We start from the raw sequence: 17,757 nt of genomic DNA on the forward strand, positions 1-17,757 counted from the left end.
TGTGTGGAGTCAGCACAGACCAAGTCTGAATGTTGCTTAAAATTTCAGATTTTTAAAAGACAGTCATTTCCATGGTGAAATGAAATCCATTCACAACAACCAGCCAAGTGAACAACACTCTCCAGGAGGTAGGCGCATCAATATCCAAGTGTACAATAAAGAGAAGACTGAAAAAAAATCTAGAAAAAAAAAAGCCAGCACAGTTCTGGAAAAACGTTCAGGAAAAAGTACAGGAGAAGACGTGGAACATCTCATGATCCAAAGCATACCACACCATCTGTAAAACATGGCGGAGGCAGTGTGATGGCTTGGACGTGCATGGCTGCCAGTGGAACTGAGACATTAGTGTTTATTGAAGATGTGACACAGGTCAGGAGCAGCGAATGAATTGTGAGGTGTTCAGAGACATACTGTCTGCTCAAATCCAGCTACATGCAGTCAAATTGATATGGCGGTGTTTCATAATACAGATGGACAATGACCCAAAAACATACAGCCAAAACAACCCAGGAGTTTATTAAAGCAAAGAAGTGGAATATTCTTGAATGGCCGAGTCAGTCACCAGATCTCTTGTTGAAGGATAAACTTCAAAGAGAAATGGCCACAAACAGCAATTGCAGTAAAGGCCTGACAGAGCATTAAAAAGTAGAAAACCCTGCATTTGGTGAAGTCCATGAGTTCAAGATTTCAGGCTGTCATTGCCAGCCATGGGTTTTCAACCAAGTATAAGAAATGAATATTTTATTTTGAGTTATTTAATTTGTCCAAATACTGAAATGACGGGATTGTTAAAATGCTTTAGTTCCTCACATTTGTATGCAATCTTTTTATTCATCCCACTGAATTAAAGCTGAGTGCCTGCACTTCAGAGTTATATTTATGGACTGGATGATTGCGGCTCGATTTACTGCCTAGCCACACTGGGCGACTACCTTTCACATGTTTTAGACCTTGAGCCTATTTTACTGAAACAGAGTTCTTTCCCAATTCTATTGACCAACTTTTTTTGTTTCTGTTTGTCATGAAAGCGTCACAAATCTCTGAAATTTTACTATAGCACACATTTACCCTCAGTGGCGATATGGACCAGCTTTTACTTGTTTGAATAATAATTTTCATGTCCAATTTTAGTATAGTATGTTAATTTAGGAACACTTCACTCTTTTTTTTTTACTATTATTGAATCATGGCTGTTTCTACAGATGTAATACTTCTTTTCTTTACTTCTTTAGTCTACATAATTGAATTTTTTTGTGTGTGATTGCTCATCCTTTGAGCTAGCATTAGGTAATACAATGTGCCACTGGAAAAATAAAAGGTGAATGTGGACTGAAAATGAGCCCCTGCAGCATTTGGAGAAAACTACTGGGTCACCAACACATTACACCCTCAGGAGCTCTGCAGTAATATTAGTGCACATTGTCTTGCAAAGTTTACTCCTTAGTATTATCCTTTTTATTGTCATTAAACAGCAGATCTTCAATAAATTTAGAAGCTGCTCAGCCACGGAAACCCATGTGAGGCAACCCATAAAGCTCCCAGTGCACAATTTTCATGTTGATGTTAATGCCAGAGGAGGCTTAAAACGCACTACAGGGTTGTCAACTTTTATGCACTATTCATCTAAGTACTCGGAGAACATGGCCTGTCACTTTATGTGGTCTGCTATTTAATGGCTAAGTTGCTGCACTTCCTGAATGCCTCCACTTTGCAATAATGCCACTTACTGATTGAGTAAAGAATATCTAGGAGGGAAGAGAGTTTGTGAACTGACTTGTTGCAATGGTGGCATCCCGTTACAGTGCCATACTTGAATTCAGTGAGCTTTTCAAAAGGACCCGTGTTTTTACAAATGTCTGCCTGCAAGGACATTTTTTTATTGTTTTTGGTGAAAATGTATTACTGAGTTAACCAGCAGTGAGACGACACTGCGATAAAACCATGCGGCATGGCTAAACACGTTTTAAGATTCCAGACTATTTTGTTTTGACTCATTCAAGCAAAATTACATCCTTTAGATACTAAAGATTGCTTTTGCAAATTGCAAGACAAACATTCATCCTACTGAAAGCAGACGCATGTCAGCACTTCAGGCCACAGGATAGTTTTAATTTGTCAATATGAACAGTGCTGAACTGCATTAATGGGCAGCATAAATCACGAGAACAGACTGGACGAAAACATAATCAGAGGCAACATTTTCCTTTAATTAGCTCATTTGCTCTGTTGATCTGCACAGATGTGACCAGCCAGTGTCCCAGTTTTATCGCAGACTTTATCATATTGTTTTCCTCAGAAATGAGTGTGACAATGTATCCAAGTGTGTGCTCTGCTTGTGTGCTTGAGAGAAAGTGAGAAGTAAATGTTACTACCCTATCTCCAAAGCTTTCCAACCTTCAAAAACAGGTCACAACACAAAAGAGACATGCCGACAAAGAGATGTCCTCTTTTTTTTTATTGATGGAAGGTCAGAACATGCTTTTTTGTTGATAACATCAAAGTTCACTTTGAACAAAAAAATAAATAAACCTCAATTAGCTGCTGCAATTTTCCCAGTAATTCCAGTAATTTAGATGTGGTATACAACCCTGTGACATTAAAAAAACTATTTCAACCTTTTTCCTACACGGTTCTCCAAAACACTGGTCTTAACTTTGATCCATTCTTTATCTGGCTGGATTAACAGAGCACATTCAGATTAATAAACACAAACAAAACACACAAATAAATAAGCTAAAAAATACATATAATTTAGCATGATACAAGTGGCAGAGGATGAATAATCACTGCCCATCATTAAATATGATTTATTTCTTCCTTCTGAAAGGCAAAGCCACAAGTCTGAACACTTAGCTATAGAGCAACGACACAGATAAAAGGGTGTGCAGCGTGTCACTGGTGAATTTAAAGGACCGGAAAGCAAAGAGGCAACACAATGAGCTCCTGATGTGATGATTCAAATCCCTCTTTAACAGTCTGATCCCACTGAAAGGCAATTACTTTGTCATGCTATCGACTTTAGCTGTGTTCACGAAGAAGGGTGTTTCTTTATGGCACAATGTGATCTAAAAGAAGCATTAAAATGAAATGTGTTTCATATCGCCCCCACATTCACAAGGTATGACTGCTGATGATGCTACATTGGGTAAAACTCCTTGGGAATAAACTTTACTGTTAATTTAAGTCACCTAACAGACAAAACTTTGTGAAAGTTTTTTATGCCACTGGGTGGGCGTTTATGATTCCATGTGAACATCATGAAGGAACTGCTTCATATTTTTGGCACAAAAACTCACTTCGACTCAAGGATGATCCTCACAATCAAAGCTTATATGTTCCTCGTGACTTCACAAAAAACACTTTAGGCCATAACTTACAAAAATGTCTAATAGGAAAAAATCCTATTAGATGTTGTCAAAATAATGACAACATCATATTCTGCAAAAACCGCAAGAGTAATTCTAGTTATGATGCATTTCACAAGATTCGCCTTGTTTTTAAGGGTCTCCTAAAAGCCCCGTCGCAGGTGAGCGATTGGGGCTTTTCTCTAAAAATGAGAAAGCAGGAATGCCGTTGATTGACACATGACAACAATATCAGCTACAGAACTTTGGAAAAGTCTCAAGCCACCCATTGTTTCTTTTTATTTTGCTAAGAAAATTGCAAATGGGTGCAATAATTTATCGAGACATGTGCAAGCAAACATAGAAATGCAGTGTATAGAGCTTGTACAATTCTATTTGAACTGAACTTTCTTGTTTTCTTGTATTTTCCTTAAGTAGTCTTCAGGAAAAGTTCTGCAGGCTTCTTGAAGGCCATTCAATGCTCTTCTTTGGATGTTGGCTACCTTCTGTTCTCTGTGAAGATGATCCCACACTGCTTCAGTGTGTTTCATTGCATGCTTTTCTAGCCAGGTTTGCTTTTACTGAATTAGAGGTGTGTTTGGGATCACTGAAAAATCTGATGCTTTTCTGATGGTTCCAACACCACTTGCTGAAATGCCTTCCCAAACCATGACAGAGCCTCCACTGTTTTGCAGATGGCTGCAGACACTCACTGTTGTTCATCTCTCCTGACCTCCTCTCTATATACTGATGATTTGAATAAATTATCTTGAATGAACAGTAGATGGATCAACTGAAGGGATAGATGCATCACTCAGGTCCTGTGTCAGGTCTTTGCTGCAGTTTTCCTATTTCCTAGATATGCCAGATCTTTAGCTAATAGCACTTTGGGTATTACCTTGTTGGTGCAAAAAATTCAATTTTATGCCTTCAAACTTTGATATCTTTGGCATTTTTATAGATTCAACTGAAAATGAGTGAGGAAAAAAACAAAAAAAAACAACAACAAAACGGATGTTCAAGAAAACTTTTTTAAAAATTACTATCAAGTTTGCTTTTTTGGAAGCAAAACATAAAGAAATGAAGGGTGGGCCAAGACTTTTGCACAACACTGTACATTAGAGGGTAACCTAGGCAACCTGGAATGTCTGCTAGTGACCAACTGTCAGAGACAAAGCCGGGAGTGAAACGAACAAATTGTTCCCTGTGTGGACGGGGTTTTAATCGCATGCTTGAAAAAACTGTTTTTCTTATTTAGAGAGTTCTTAAGTGTAACCACAAATACATTCACATTTCTGAGGTCTCACATTTAAACACATCCATGTAGTTAGCAAACAGGCAATACAAAATCACAACAATATGAGTTTTTGTACAAAATCATAGTTAGGTAGCAGGTATCCTTCACTCTCCAAGAAGTTTGCATGTTTTTTTTCTCGTCTGTTCTAATATGCATCTGGTTTACTTAAATAATGAGCCCATAATGTGTTTTGCTTTAAGATTCTTGTAAGATGGCACTACATATCTAAGAAAACCGGTCTGTTTCTGTGTAAAAGCCACACAAACCCAACAAACCCTCATAGGGTCATTTTCAAAAAAACAAAACAAAAAAACAATTCACAAAATTACCCAAAATGGGCCGCGAGTAGCCAAATTAATAAAAAGAAATATGTGACACAATAAAACAGGTCTTGGTCTTGAAAGAACAGTTTGACATTTTAGAAGCTACACTTTTGTATTCTGTCTGAGAGATCAGTGAGAGGTGACTGCACTCTCAAAGAGGAGGCTAAAGGCAGATGGCTGTTTGATAAGCACAAATCCCAGCAACATCTAGCTGGAAAGGCTAATTTAATCCTCCTACTGTCACCTCTAAAGCTCTGGAATATCTTTTTAGATGGTTTATATTAATGTATATGTTTTGGGTTTCACCCTGAATCTAAGTTTTCAGTCTTTATCCCATTCTAAGTTAATTATTTGGTCTTTGCAGCTTCAATTTCACCACACAGACATGAGGGTGATATTGATCTTCTCACCAAAATTAACAGGAGGAAAGAGGACTTGAATATTTCTAAAAATGTCAAACGTTTTTACAACCATTGACAACGTAAATATTAGCTGTATGACTGTCTTATCGACTATAATGATGTTTCTATTTTTGCAAAACATCTGTAACCCTCAGGTTCGTCTTGCACAAATCAATCTTTCCAATCACTGTGACCCTCAGCACCACCTTCTCTGTTGTGATCAAACCCAGGCGTGGATGCTGCCCGCCCAGTCTAGCAGCCTTCCTCTGTACCAGGCGCGCTTGATTGGCTGAATGAAAAGCAGGAGTCGAAACTTTCGGAGCAGCCCACAGAAAACTGCCGCCGCCACGACCACGAGCGGAGACATCATCACAAAGCCCAGGATGATGAGGGCAGAGCAGCTGTTGTCATCGAGATAATGGCAGATGGCAGAGGGTGCATCAAGGACCTGCAAGGACAAACACAGGAGGGAGAGTAGTTGAGACAGAGGTGCTCCAAAACATGTGATGAGCACTTTGGCTTCAGCAGGAGCTCCATCTCATCTGTGAAAAAGCAAATAGGCAGGATTTGTATTTATTAAATATGAGGCGTGTTTGGATGTGTGCTGAGGGTGCAGTAGTGGGACTGTGTGGGCAGTGGGCGTGACAGAGTTTCTCCCTGCCTCGCTATTTCTCTCTGCAAGATAAGAGTGTGCTCAGTGCTGTCAGTAAACCTCGGAGCTGTCAGTCACCTGCAAGCGAGAGGAGGGGGGAGGAGGAGGACAGCAGGTGGTCAGATAGTAAAAGTCAGAAGCTTGCAAAAAGCAGAGAGACAAAGCTAAAAAAGCACAGTTAGGAGCTGAAACTCACACCTGTGTGAGGACGCAGTGACATTGTTACAAGAGCTTACAATTCAGACACATCTGATGACCACTTTTTACTAAATGGTTTTTCAAGTTGAAAAGAAAGTAAATGTCACTGTTTTTCTTCTTAAAACATACAGCACTTCATGTGTTCCACATTTTGTTGTGTTACAGCCTTTTTCAAAATGGATTTAATTCATTTTTCACCTCAAATTTTGACACACAAACACAAAATGAAAGATTCTTGGAAATGTACTACAAATGGAAAATAAAAAAATAACACGTACATTTTTATAAATATTCACAGCCTTTTCACAGGTAAAGTCAGTTGATTGGACATGATTTGGAAAGGCACACACCTGCCTATATAAGGTCCCATAGCTGACAGTGCGTGTGCGTGGTCTGTAGGCCTATAAACAAGATTGTATCAAGGCATGGGTGTGGGGAAGAGTACAGAAAAATTTCTGCAACATTGAGGAGGCCTAAATGAGAGACGTTTGGAACTATCAAGACTCTTCCTAGAGCTGGCAACTTGGCCATTATCAGTGATCAGGGCAGAAGGGCCTTAGTAAAGCCGGTGATCAAGAACCTGATGATCACTGGCAAAGTTCCAGCATTGCTCTGCGGAGAGAGGAGAACCATTTCTGCAGCACTCCACCAATCAGGTCTGTGTGGCACAGCCCCTTTTCAGTAAAAGGCACATGACAGCCCATCTGGAGGTTGCCAAAAGACACCTGAAGGACTCTTGGGCTATGAGAAACAACATTTTCTGGTCTGATGAAACAAAGATTAAAATCTTTGGCCTGAATGCTAAGCGTCATGTCTGGAGGTAACCAGGCACAATACTCTCCCTACAGTGAAGCATGTGGTCACAGCATCATGCTGTGGGGATGTTTTTCAGCAGCACGAAGTGGGAAACTAGTCAGGGTGGATGGAAAGATGAACATCCTTAATGATAACCTGCTTCAGAGAGCTCTGGACCTTGGATGGGGTGAAAATTTATCTTCCAGCAGGACAACGATCCTAAGCACACGGCCAAGATAACAAAGGAGCGGCTCAGCCACAGCCTAGGTTTGAACTCAACTGAACTTTAGTCAAGAGATCTGAAATTCTCTGACACCCATCAAGCCTGATTGGAGCTTGAGAGGTTTTGCAAAGAAGCACAGGGCACCTCTGTGATGTGGTGGGGAGATTAACATCATGGTTATACAGCCAACAAATCTGCAGCTGATGCTATCATGTCGACATGGAGCAAAATATCTGAGGATCATTTCCAGCACCTTGTTGAATTGATACCCCCAAGAATTACATTCATCAACGATTATAATTATTATTCAGGCAAAAGAGGGTCCAACCCAGTATTAGCAAGCTGAAATAAAGTGTCCAGCGAGTGTACATCACATACTTGTCTCACACGTGTTTACTTTATTCATGCTCAAATCTGTTAGAAAAACTGAGACACTTTCATGACTAAATCACATGTTAAGACATATTAAATGTAAAGAGTCACTCTCATTTTGCTAGAGTTGTTTCTATTTCTTTTGCACAAGTGATTCTAATTCCAGGCTAAAAGTTATTTTTTTCTAAATGCACCATAGCAACAACGGTGTTTAATACACACCTGCAAGCACACACACCCCTCTGCGAAGTGTAAAGTGATGCTTTCACTGAGTACATTTCCCTCCTTGTCGTGCTGACAGTGTGTCTGTGCACAGCTGGTGCTGGCACCAAATCAGACTGTCTTGTCTTCCCTCGCTTCGTGCTCTGCTGCCACAAAAGGAAGAAGTCTGACTGACATTGTCTGTAATTGCTTGGCCTGTTCTGACATTCACTCTGGCCTAATCGTGATTATATTCTCGTTCCGTGTCCCTTTGTTGCATGTTTTAAATTCGTGTGCAGTGCCCTACATGGCTGTGCACAAATCACTCCTAACTGAGACAACCAGGGTCTTCAGCCAGGCTTTGATTTTATGACCTACCGGGTAAGCTAAGGACCGAACTGTAGCTCTCTCCTGCCTGACTTGGTATGATGGCCAGGTCCACTGCTCTTTACTGATTTAACTGCCTTTCGTGTATCTCACACAAGAAGAGCCGCACCTGTCAGAAATGCTGAAAAACTCCAACATTCAAACTCAAGTTACCGTGTTTGTTTTACTGTGCAAACCCAGATGATATGTCTGAACACCTCGGAGGGGAAGGTGTGAGGTACACATAAAAATACTGCCAAGAAGACTTGGCCTGAAGGCTGACTGTTTGCCTTCTCCAGGTTCCAGAGCCAACCTTAATGACAGATAATCCTCCTGTTGTTTACAAATGGCATGGGCTTACTTGCCTAAACTTCCAGAGAAGTTAAAGAAGACTCAGTGGCAGTGCAGATTCCTTCTCGCAAATGATTTGTGAACTGACTCTTAGACTTGTATGCAAATATTTGGGCAGCTCTGGGCAGATATCTTGTTGGTTGTTTAATGAAAAAAAGTACATACAACCCTGCAGCAACAGATTCAAACACTTATTTTAGCTTAATTGTTTTATTTAATTAAAAAGAAATAGGACAAAATAATAGACTGTGCCAAATATTATAGCCAGGTAACAGAGGCTCTCTGTGCAGGGATTTTCACCCACTCCTGTTGCAGATCACTTTAGGTTCGATCTGGATGCTCCCAGAACATCTCCCCGGAGATTTTCAATGATGGTCAGGTCCATGGAAGTCCAGGGCCACTCTTAACACTTTAGCTGATGTTTCATGAAGTCGTGCATTGTTCCATTTTGGATCATTATCCTTTCGGAGATATAACCCTCTTTACACTTAGGTTTTTCTTCCTTGATTGGCTGCAGGATGAATTTTGTGATATTTCTCTCAAAAAGGCTTGTTTGTGTTGGTGCCGCATAACCTCGAAGCAGAATATTTACTCGCCTGTTTGAACAAGATGTTCCAAAAGCTGCATCTCCTGTTTTTTTCTCCATAACCTGAAAACCTCAGTTTTAACTCTGAAATGACTCAGACTTGTTTGTGTTTCTTTAGGTGCTTTACAGGTTACAATTTTTCTTCTGCTGACTCTCCTATGCTAACCCTGCGTGCGCATCAACCCTCCCCAATGGAAAGGTGCACCACGAGGCCTGTGTCAGTCCCTCATGTTTATCTTTTCGTCCATCAGACATCCATTTCTTGCTTTTCAAAGTGTTGACATGACTTCTGTGCCTGCCTTCAAATAAGTTTCTATGCTGCTTTGTAGTAGTCATTTCCAGCTCCTCTGTTAGTTTTACTTCAGAAGCGCTGTCAGATGTTACTGCAGGATTTGAAGAGTCAGAGTCTCTGATAACTCCTAATAATTCTTCACCTGCTTTGCAAATGCCAGAAAGTAAATTAAAGCCCTGAACACTAATGGCGCGCTAAGCCTTTACAAGTAAATGTGTGCCTGAAACGTTTGTTTTGCAGGGTCTGTTTTTATCTTCTTTTCACTTCATAAATACAAACAAAATATGTATTTTTAACCAAATACATTTGTACACTTAGATAAGTACTAGCCTCTTATGCTTCCATTATAAACGTGGAGGCACCAGACATACACTATATTGCCAAAAGTATTCACTCATCCATCCAAATCATTAAATTTAGGTGTTACAATCACTTTCATGGTCACATGTGTGTAAAATCAAGCTAGGCATGCAGTGTGCTTCTACAAACATTTGTGAAAGAATGGGTGGGTCTCAGGAGTGTGCAACAAGTCCAGCTGTAAAGTTTCCACACTACTAAATACTCCATAGTCAGCTGTTAGTGTTGCTATAACAAAGTGGAAGCGATTGGGAATGACGGCAACTCAGCCATGAAGTGGTAGGTCATGTAAAATCACAGAGCATGGTCAGCGGATGCTGAGGTGCATAGTGTCGTGAGACCTACAAACTTCATGTGGCCTTCAGATCAGCTCAAGAAGAGTGTGTAGAGAACTTCATGAAATGGGTTTCCATGGCCGAGCAGCTGCATCAGATGCAGTGGTTTAAAGCACACCGCCACTGGACTCTAGAGCAGTGGAGACGTGTCCTCTGGAGTGACAAATCACATTTCTTCATCTGTCAGTCTGAGTTTGTTGGTTCCATGGGGAACAGTACTTGTCTGAGTGTATTGTGCCAAGTGTAAAGTTTGGTGGAGGAGGGATTATGGTGTGGGGTTGTTTTTTAGGAGTTGGGGTCGGCTCCTTAGTTCCAGCGACAGGAACTCTTAAAGCTTCAGCAATCCAAGACATTTTGTACAATTTCATATCCAGTTCCTGTTCCAACATGACTGAGCACCAGTGCAGAAAGACATGGATGAGCGAGTTTAGTGTGGAAGAACTTGACTAGCCTGCACAGAGTCCTGACCTCAGCCTGACAGAACACCTCTGCGAGCCAGGCCTTCTCGTCCAACAACTGTGTCCGACATCACAAATGTACTTCTGGAAGAAAAATCAAAAATTCCCATAAACACTCCTAAACCTGTGGAAGGCATACCGGGAAAAGTTTGATGCTATTAGAGTTGCAAAGGCACAACATCAAATCAAACCTTATGGATTAAGAATCGGATGTCATTCAAGTTCATACGCGTGTGAAGGCAGATGAGGGAATACTTTTGGCGATATAATGTAAGTAACAAACGCAACACTAATGTTGTCACTTAATAAACAGCAGCTTATCAATTCAGCTAATAGAAATGGAGCAACGTTACCATTTATCTGGAGCCATGACTTAATAAATCCACTGTAGGTTAATTATCAGGTGTCTGTTTTGACTCAAAGGTCTCTCAAGGGAAATACCTCTTTAGTTGCTAAATTCTACTTCCTACAGAAAATATTGTAATTGCATCTCTGCACGTAAGCATGTTTCTTCCAAATTATAAACAAGTTAAAATAAAGGCTCTCCTTATTGTCTGTCATATATGTACCGTTAGTGCTGTGGACACTCAGATTAAACATGGCTAATAAACACATCAGCGTATGAACAACTGATCCCCGTGAAACAGAAGCTTGGAGTTTTTTTTACTCTTGGCTCTGTGTGATGTCATCTAAGGCTACCAGCTCTGTGCAAACCTTTTGTTCATGAGGTAGACCGGTCAGAAGAAAGTCAGCTTAGAGGATGGAGAAATTGAGCTAAAACAGCTTGTTTTAGACAGAGGATAGACTGAGGGACTGCCTTAATTTCCTGTACCAGATAAACAAGGATTATGCAAGGTCTGATAGAGCCCAAGAATAGAAACATGGAGCTGGAAATGAGCATAACAAGTCCCCTTGAAAATGAATGAACTCTTCCAAACATACAGTTACAGAAGGCAGACTGTTTACTGTGCCTGTGTCCAGTAAATCAGGACAGTGTACAAGTTATACAGAAGCAGTTGTTCCAGTTTGTTTAGTGTGTGTGTGTGTGTGTGTGTGTGTGTGTGTTTGCATTGTGACAGATGGTTCCCTCAGTCTACTTGGCAAGATAGAGAGAGAAAGGAAACTCTTACAATATAAAAGGACTGTTGGGGGACATAATCTGTGTTGAAGGGGTGTAAAAATAAAAAATTCAGTGCATAACTTGGCTATCGAAATTTCCATTATCTTGTGTTGTTAAAGTGCTGCACGATGGGGCCCATTGTGATTCCCAACACCACTAAACAGCATCCTGTGTCCAATGTTATAGTTTTAACCCTTTGTGTCTCTATCAACTTTTGCTAAGTATTCTCTGAAATTTTATCCGCAGGCATGACTAACTCAGATAAGACTTTGCAATCTAACATGTGGTACTCTCTGCTACAGATTTTTACAGCTTACCCTGGAGTGGCAGAGGAAACCAGCATACAGCAGCAGCCCTGCAGGCAGGAGCACCACAGAGAAGACCACAGCCAGGAGCAGAGCGCTGGCTAAGACCACGCACAGGTTCCAGAGGATGAGAGCCGCCCCGCAGGCCACACAGCCACACCTGCCCCTACGGCTGCCCCAAACGCTGCCCCCGCTGTGAGCCACAGGCGGGGGGAGCATCTTCACGCCCTCTCCGATCCAGAAATCTTCCTCTTTCTCCTCCTCGGCAGAACCGCCGTCGTCCAGGTCCACATCCATACCGCACATCCTGTGAGACAGCGTCTGATCGAGTTAATGTTTTACTTTACGAGCTACAGAATGACGCTGTGCTGCAGGAGTCCTTTTTAAAAAAAAAAAAATCTTGCACATCATTACTGTGGCTGTTTAAACTGAGCCTATTTTAAATTCATGGACAATATCTGCATGTTTAACCAGTCCATTTCTTTTTATTTATCACCACTATTATGTTGACTCAAACAACCATACGTAGCTAAAGTATCCTCTCCAGGCTGGATGCTGTAATTATAAATGCATGCCTGCTGAATTTTGAAACTTAAATTAAATAATTGAGGTGCAAACAGAGCTCTGTCCTTGAATTGCCTCCTTTTCCTTTTCCATTCAACCAGCCAATAACCCATCAGACCATGGAAATGGGAACTTAAAGCCTATATTGACTTCACCTACACACACATACTGTATCCACACTTTTTCAGTATCTTCCCGTCACTCGTCTGGTCGATCTCTTCGATCACGTCTTTGTCACTAAAGCCAGAAAGAAATACATTTCTTTTTTTACTTGAATGACTGAATACTTAAAGCTTAAATGACCTGCTGCTGAGCTAGAGACACAAACCACATATGGACATCCATGTAGGTGGCAAATTAAAGGAAAGTAAAAGACCCTTAAACATAAGAGAGTCTGTTTTGCTGTGGATGCAAATTGTTTTTGTCCACTAGTATCCCTCTGTACCAACGTTTAAATGATTACACACTTTAATCCTGATGGGAGTGGTCTCCTCTAGGAGGAAAATGTCCCTCATCCACAGGGCACCAGGGCTCACTGACTGGTTTGATGAGTAAGAAAATGATTTGACCCATGTGACCTTACAGTCACCACATCTCAATACAAATGAACTGATATGGGTGACTCTGGACAGATTTGTAAGGCAGTGTTCTCCACCATATTGTGTTTTGGATAATGTGGTGTCCATGCTTCCTCTACGAATCAATGCTAAAGTGCACCGCAGCAGTTCTCATGACCCAACACCTTACCAAGACTTTCAGTTTTCCTTTAATTTGTCAGCCACTCGTATGTTCTGCTCCCTCTAGGTCGGTTTTATTGACTCCACTAAAATCATATTTATTTTTTATTTTTTAATTTTAGCTTCACACTGGTTTTTCTTCTAATCGCACGCACTAAACAAGCAGAATTATTTTTTCTTACCTTGATGTAGCTGTAAACCGCGGTAATCCCTGTGTGTTTGAGAAAATTCTCTCCCAGCAATCGACTCTGAACTTTTAGTTTTCGAGCAAATATAACGGCAGGTGCCAGTTCAAGAGCAGAGCGGCGGCAGAGGAGCACCTGTGAGTCGGACCCTGCGTTGCTCAAGTGATGCTGCTGCGTCTTCAGGATCCTCTGTGCGCCCGCGGAAGCGAGCGACTCCGGAGCGCGCTCTCCAATGTTAAAATGCGCGCTCACGCGGTTGCTTGACAGCTTGGACTATTTTTCCTAAGTGTTTGTATAGTGGTGGTGGGGGGGGGGGGGGGGGGCAGTGTCTCACAAGACCCCTTTATCAACGACAAAGTAAAGTGAACTGGCAGGGCCACAGAGGAGGAGGAGGATGGTGTCATGGTTACACGTCACCGCTGTTGCTACATTTTCTCTATAAAGTTTCACCTAAAAACGTCATCTACTATTTAAACATTAGTTGTTCATACTTAGTTGCCAGTTTGTGGAAAATCGTTCTCTTTTCATCTGCTTTGTGATTTACATTCGTCTCGGCGATGCACTGTTGAGGCAGAAAATTTGATCCAAAACATTTAGTGATGTTTGATGTTTATAAGCTTTACTTACCAAAGGCTGAGTGATCATTTCTTTACATCTGGAAATACTTCTAAGAGGCAAAGCGCAGATACTGAACAGTTTAAGTTTACCTTAAGATCAGAGGTGGGAAGTAACGGAGTACTACTTTGTTACTGTACTCAAGTAGAATTTTTAGATATATGTACTTTACTTGAGTTTTTCTTTTTCAGGATAGAAACTATGAAAAGATTACATATCTCATATACAAAGCCGTTACTTAAGCCATTAGTTACAAATTAGAAAACCTCCATAAATGGCGAACACATACACTGACGGGACACTTCATGAGGTACAATGTATTTAACAGCCTATTAACACAAATATCCAATGGGTCAATCACAATGCAACAACTCAGGGCATTTGGGCATGTAGACATGGTTAAGACAACCTGCTGAGGTCCAAGCTGACCATCAAAATGACAAATAACAAAGATGAGATTTTCACCCACATAAAATCTCATGTTGATGCCAGAGGTCAGAAGAGAATGATGAGACTGCAACGGTAACTCAAATAACAGCTTATTACAAACAAGGTGAGCACAAGAGCAACTCTGAATGCACAACATGTTGATGGGCTACAACAGCAGAAGACTGAGGTTACAATTCACAGGCTCACCAAATTCTGTGATCATATGATGAGCCTCAATTTCTGCTACAACACTCGGATTGTAGGGTCAGGATTTAGAGTTAACAGCATGAAAGCATGGATCCCTCCTGGCTTTTATCATTGTTCAGTCTGGTGGGGGTATAATGGTGTTCGTGGGTATTTTTTGGCACACTTTGGGTCCCTTAGTACTAACACAGCATACCTAAGTTTTGTTGCTGACCATGCTCACACTTTTATAACCACAGTGTACCCATCTTCCGGTCACTGCTTCCAGCAGGATAATGCACCATGTCGCAAAACTCAAATCATCTCAAACTGGTTTGGTCAACTTGTTACTGAGTTCCCTGTACTCATGAATCTGTGCCATGAGGAACTAAAGCAGCTCTGAAGACAAAAGAGAGGTCAGCACGGCACTAGCAAGCTATACCTAATAAATTGTCTAAGTGTTTACACAAATATATGTGTTTACTATATTTGTAAGCTTAAAACAGCAAAATAAAAAGATATATTTAGACCACAGATACATCCGTTTTCATGCTCACAGACCACTTTTTTCTCTCTGTGATGCAGAAATGTGCTCCAGGGTGTGGTCAGTGTTTATGTTCTTCATTATTACATTTATAAATGATAGCTAATATCTAATAAACAGAGTGGACGGTGGTAGCACCATGTATTTTTATCAGTTTTTAAACAGTTGTACTACATCATTGGCTACTCACAGCCCAGACCTGTTTATCTTGGTGTCTGTCCAATCAAGTGACCTTTGCTGTAGTTTATAGAAGTGAATGCAAGCCAGTCTTGTCAGATAATCAGATAAAATCTCAGGAAAATCAGATTAGGGTGAGCTTAAATTCATAGAACTGAAAACAACCCAGAGGACACGCCTACACATCCTCTACAGGCAAAAAAAGAAGCTCCACTCATCCAGTGCAACTAAACAAGATCAGAAAATGCATACAATAAAACAACAGTTAAGAGCTTATTACATAAGAGAGGTGTTTGCCTTTGCTTTATGTATGAGCTTGAAAACAGAACACATTTAAATTGAATGGGGGGAAAGAAGGCTGTGATACGTCCACAAATATCCCTGCGAGTTTCTCCCTCTGCAGTCCTCAGAACATTGTCAGCTGTGTGGCTGCAGATAAGAAGATGATCGATTTGTTTTCCAGCACAGACAGACAGTCAACCTTTCGCTGCTCAAATTTAATTACACCGAACAAGAGAAAAAGATAGGAGGATATGAAACTGAGCTGAGAAAAGACATTGCCTGGACATAGAAATGGAGATGAAAGATTGATTGATGAAGCAGTGGAGAGACGCTGCAGATGGTGTGGAGGAAGATTTTGTAAGTAAAGTGCACAATAAATGTCGCCTCTCCGGATTCTACCTGTGACATCTGCTGACATCTGCTGGAGCACCTGTGAACTTTCTGAACAAAGCACAGAACAGACCACAGTGTTTCTTGTGTATATATTAAACATCAGCATTTTCTTCAAACTAACTGCACCACATCACTGTATTTTAGCAAGTTACTCACAGACAGAATTTGTACTGAAAGTCTTTGTGTCAGATACGTACTCTGCATTACCTGGCCAGAATGGGGATTGTGGTTTTTCTACCCCATTCCTTACTTTGCAGTCACAGAGAAAAGGATCATTTTGCTGATAGTCAAAGCCTTTATTTAAGAAGCAGTGCAAGCACACTGTGTACTCTATTACATGTAAAATCCTGTATAAATTGTTACTGAAGAAAAACTATACAAGTGCAGAATGGTGCTCAGTGGCTAGTGCAGTGCTCTGACAGGAAATGGGTCCTGGGCTTGAATCTGTGTGGAGTTTGTATTTTCTTCTGTCATAATAAAATTAGGATATTTAATTAATACTGCCTACTAATCTACACATATATACACATAGGACTAGTAATATATAGATAAATGTGTATATATTTGTACAACATGTATCTTTAATGGCTTAAAAAATACAAGTTGAGCACAAGTTTGTGCAATGTACCAATATCACTGGCAGCAGCAGCCCCAGAGCATGATGCTACCACCACCGTGCTTGATAGCTGGTACAGTGTTATTACATTTGAATGCCTCATCTTTATTCCTCCCATCATATCTAGCTGTATAAATAGCTCAACTTTCTCTTGTCTGACCTTAAAGAGACCTTCCCAACTTTTGTAAAGCTACAAATCTAATTCTTAGATCTTCAGAACTTTACAAAACCAGTGAGTTTAAATGAAGTCTGCTGATTCTTGTTAATGGCTATCAAATGTGTCCCAACTAAAAACCAAATATTAGTGGGGATGCATGTATACTTTTGACCCCGTGCGGATTATAGAAAATTAAAACTTGTCCCCCCAGTTCTTTTTTTTAAAGTCACAAAGGATGTGTGCTGCACAATCATTCCACCCTGAAAAACAGCAGTTCAAAGAATGCCCAGAATCACCATGACATTAACGCCCATGATGAGTGTATATGAACGTCGGAGCACAACTATATTTAACAACTAATCTCAAGTTTTTGATCTGTTCTGAATACAAAATCTTTTTTTTTTTTTTAGAAACTAAAATTCTGAAATAAATGTAGTGGATCAGAATTATAAAGTGGTACTGAATAAAGAACCCTCAAAAAATGATCTTTCATTGCCAAATAACTTCAATGAAAACTCCATAAATGTAAAACTGACATATCAGAATTTTTTAAAGATGACTGGAAAAACATGACCACATCCCTTAAATGCAGCACCATAAATAAAGTAGATAATTGAGTAAATGTGCAGGGAAAAGTTCCTCTGTGGCACTGAGATCAGATTTAGGCCACCAAGCAGGAGGGTCTCATCCTGCAGCTCTTCTTCGCTCCAGTAAGTGGCACCAGTATCGATTAAAAGTCTGACATGGCTACATTTTTGTTGGTCACAATAAAACAAGACCATGTGGCCATGGCCAAGAGTCACACAACAACCACATAATAGAGTCACAGCTTCATCTTTGTGGTCCCTGACAGGAAGCTGAAAGTGGGTCTTTGAGCCAACACAAACAAAGCGCTTTCA

The 17,757-nt window shown here is 40.5% G+C and overlaps 1 protein-coding gene across 1 annotated transcript; it reads right to left on the reverse strand.

Annotated features, from left to right (window-relative positions):
• Positions 1–2,075: 2,075 nt before the first annotated feature.
• On the reverse strand, positions 2,076–13,828 carry tmem88bl (transmembrane protein 88b-like). The gene is made up of 3 exons (XM_085158616.1): positions 13,460–13,828; positions 11,989–12,283; positions 2,076–5,813 (listed from the first exon to the last, which is right to left on the reverse strand). Exons 2-3 carry the CDS (start codon positions 12,280–12,282, stop codon positions 5,586–5,588), a joined length of 522 nt encoding a protein of 173 aa, XP_085014742.1. The 5' UTR covers position 12,283; positions 13,460–13,828; the 3' UTR covers positions 2,076–5,585.
• Positions 13,829–17,757: the final 3,929 nt, after the last annotated feature.

The sequence above is a fragment of the Neolamprologus multifasciatus genome, chromosome 5 (assembly GCF_963576455.1).
Source record: "Neolamprologus multifasciatus chromosome 5, fNeoMul1.2, whole genome shotgun sequence".
Lineage (NCBI taxonomy): Eukaryota > Metazoa > Chordata > Actinopteri > Cichliformes > Cichlidae > Neolamprologus > Neolamprologus multifasciatus.

Coding starts and splice junctions, on each gene's coding strand:
- tmem88bl (XM_085158616.1), bottom strand. CDS start 12,282: ATGTGCGGTATGGATGTGGACCTGGACGACGGCGGTTCTGCCGAGGAG. Junction 5,814..11,988: donor GTTTCCTCTGCCACTCCAGG/GTAAGCTGTAAA, acceptor TTGTCCTTGCAG/GTCCTTGATGCACCCTCTGC.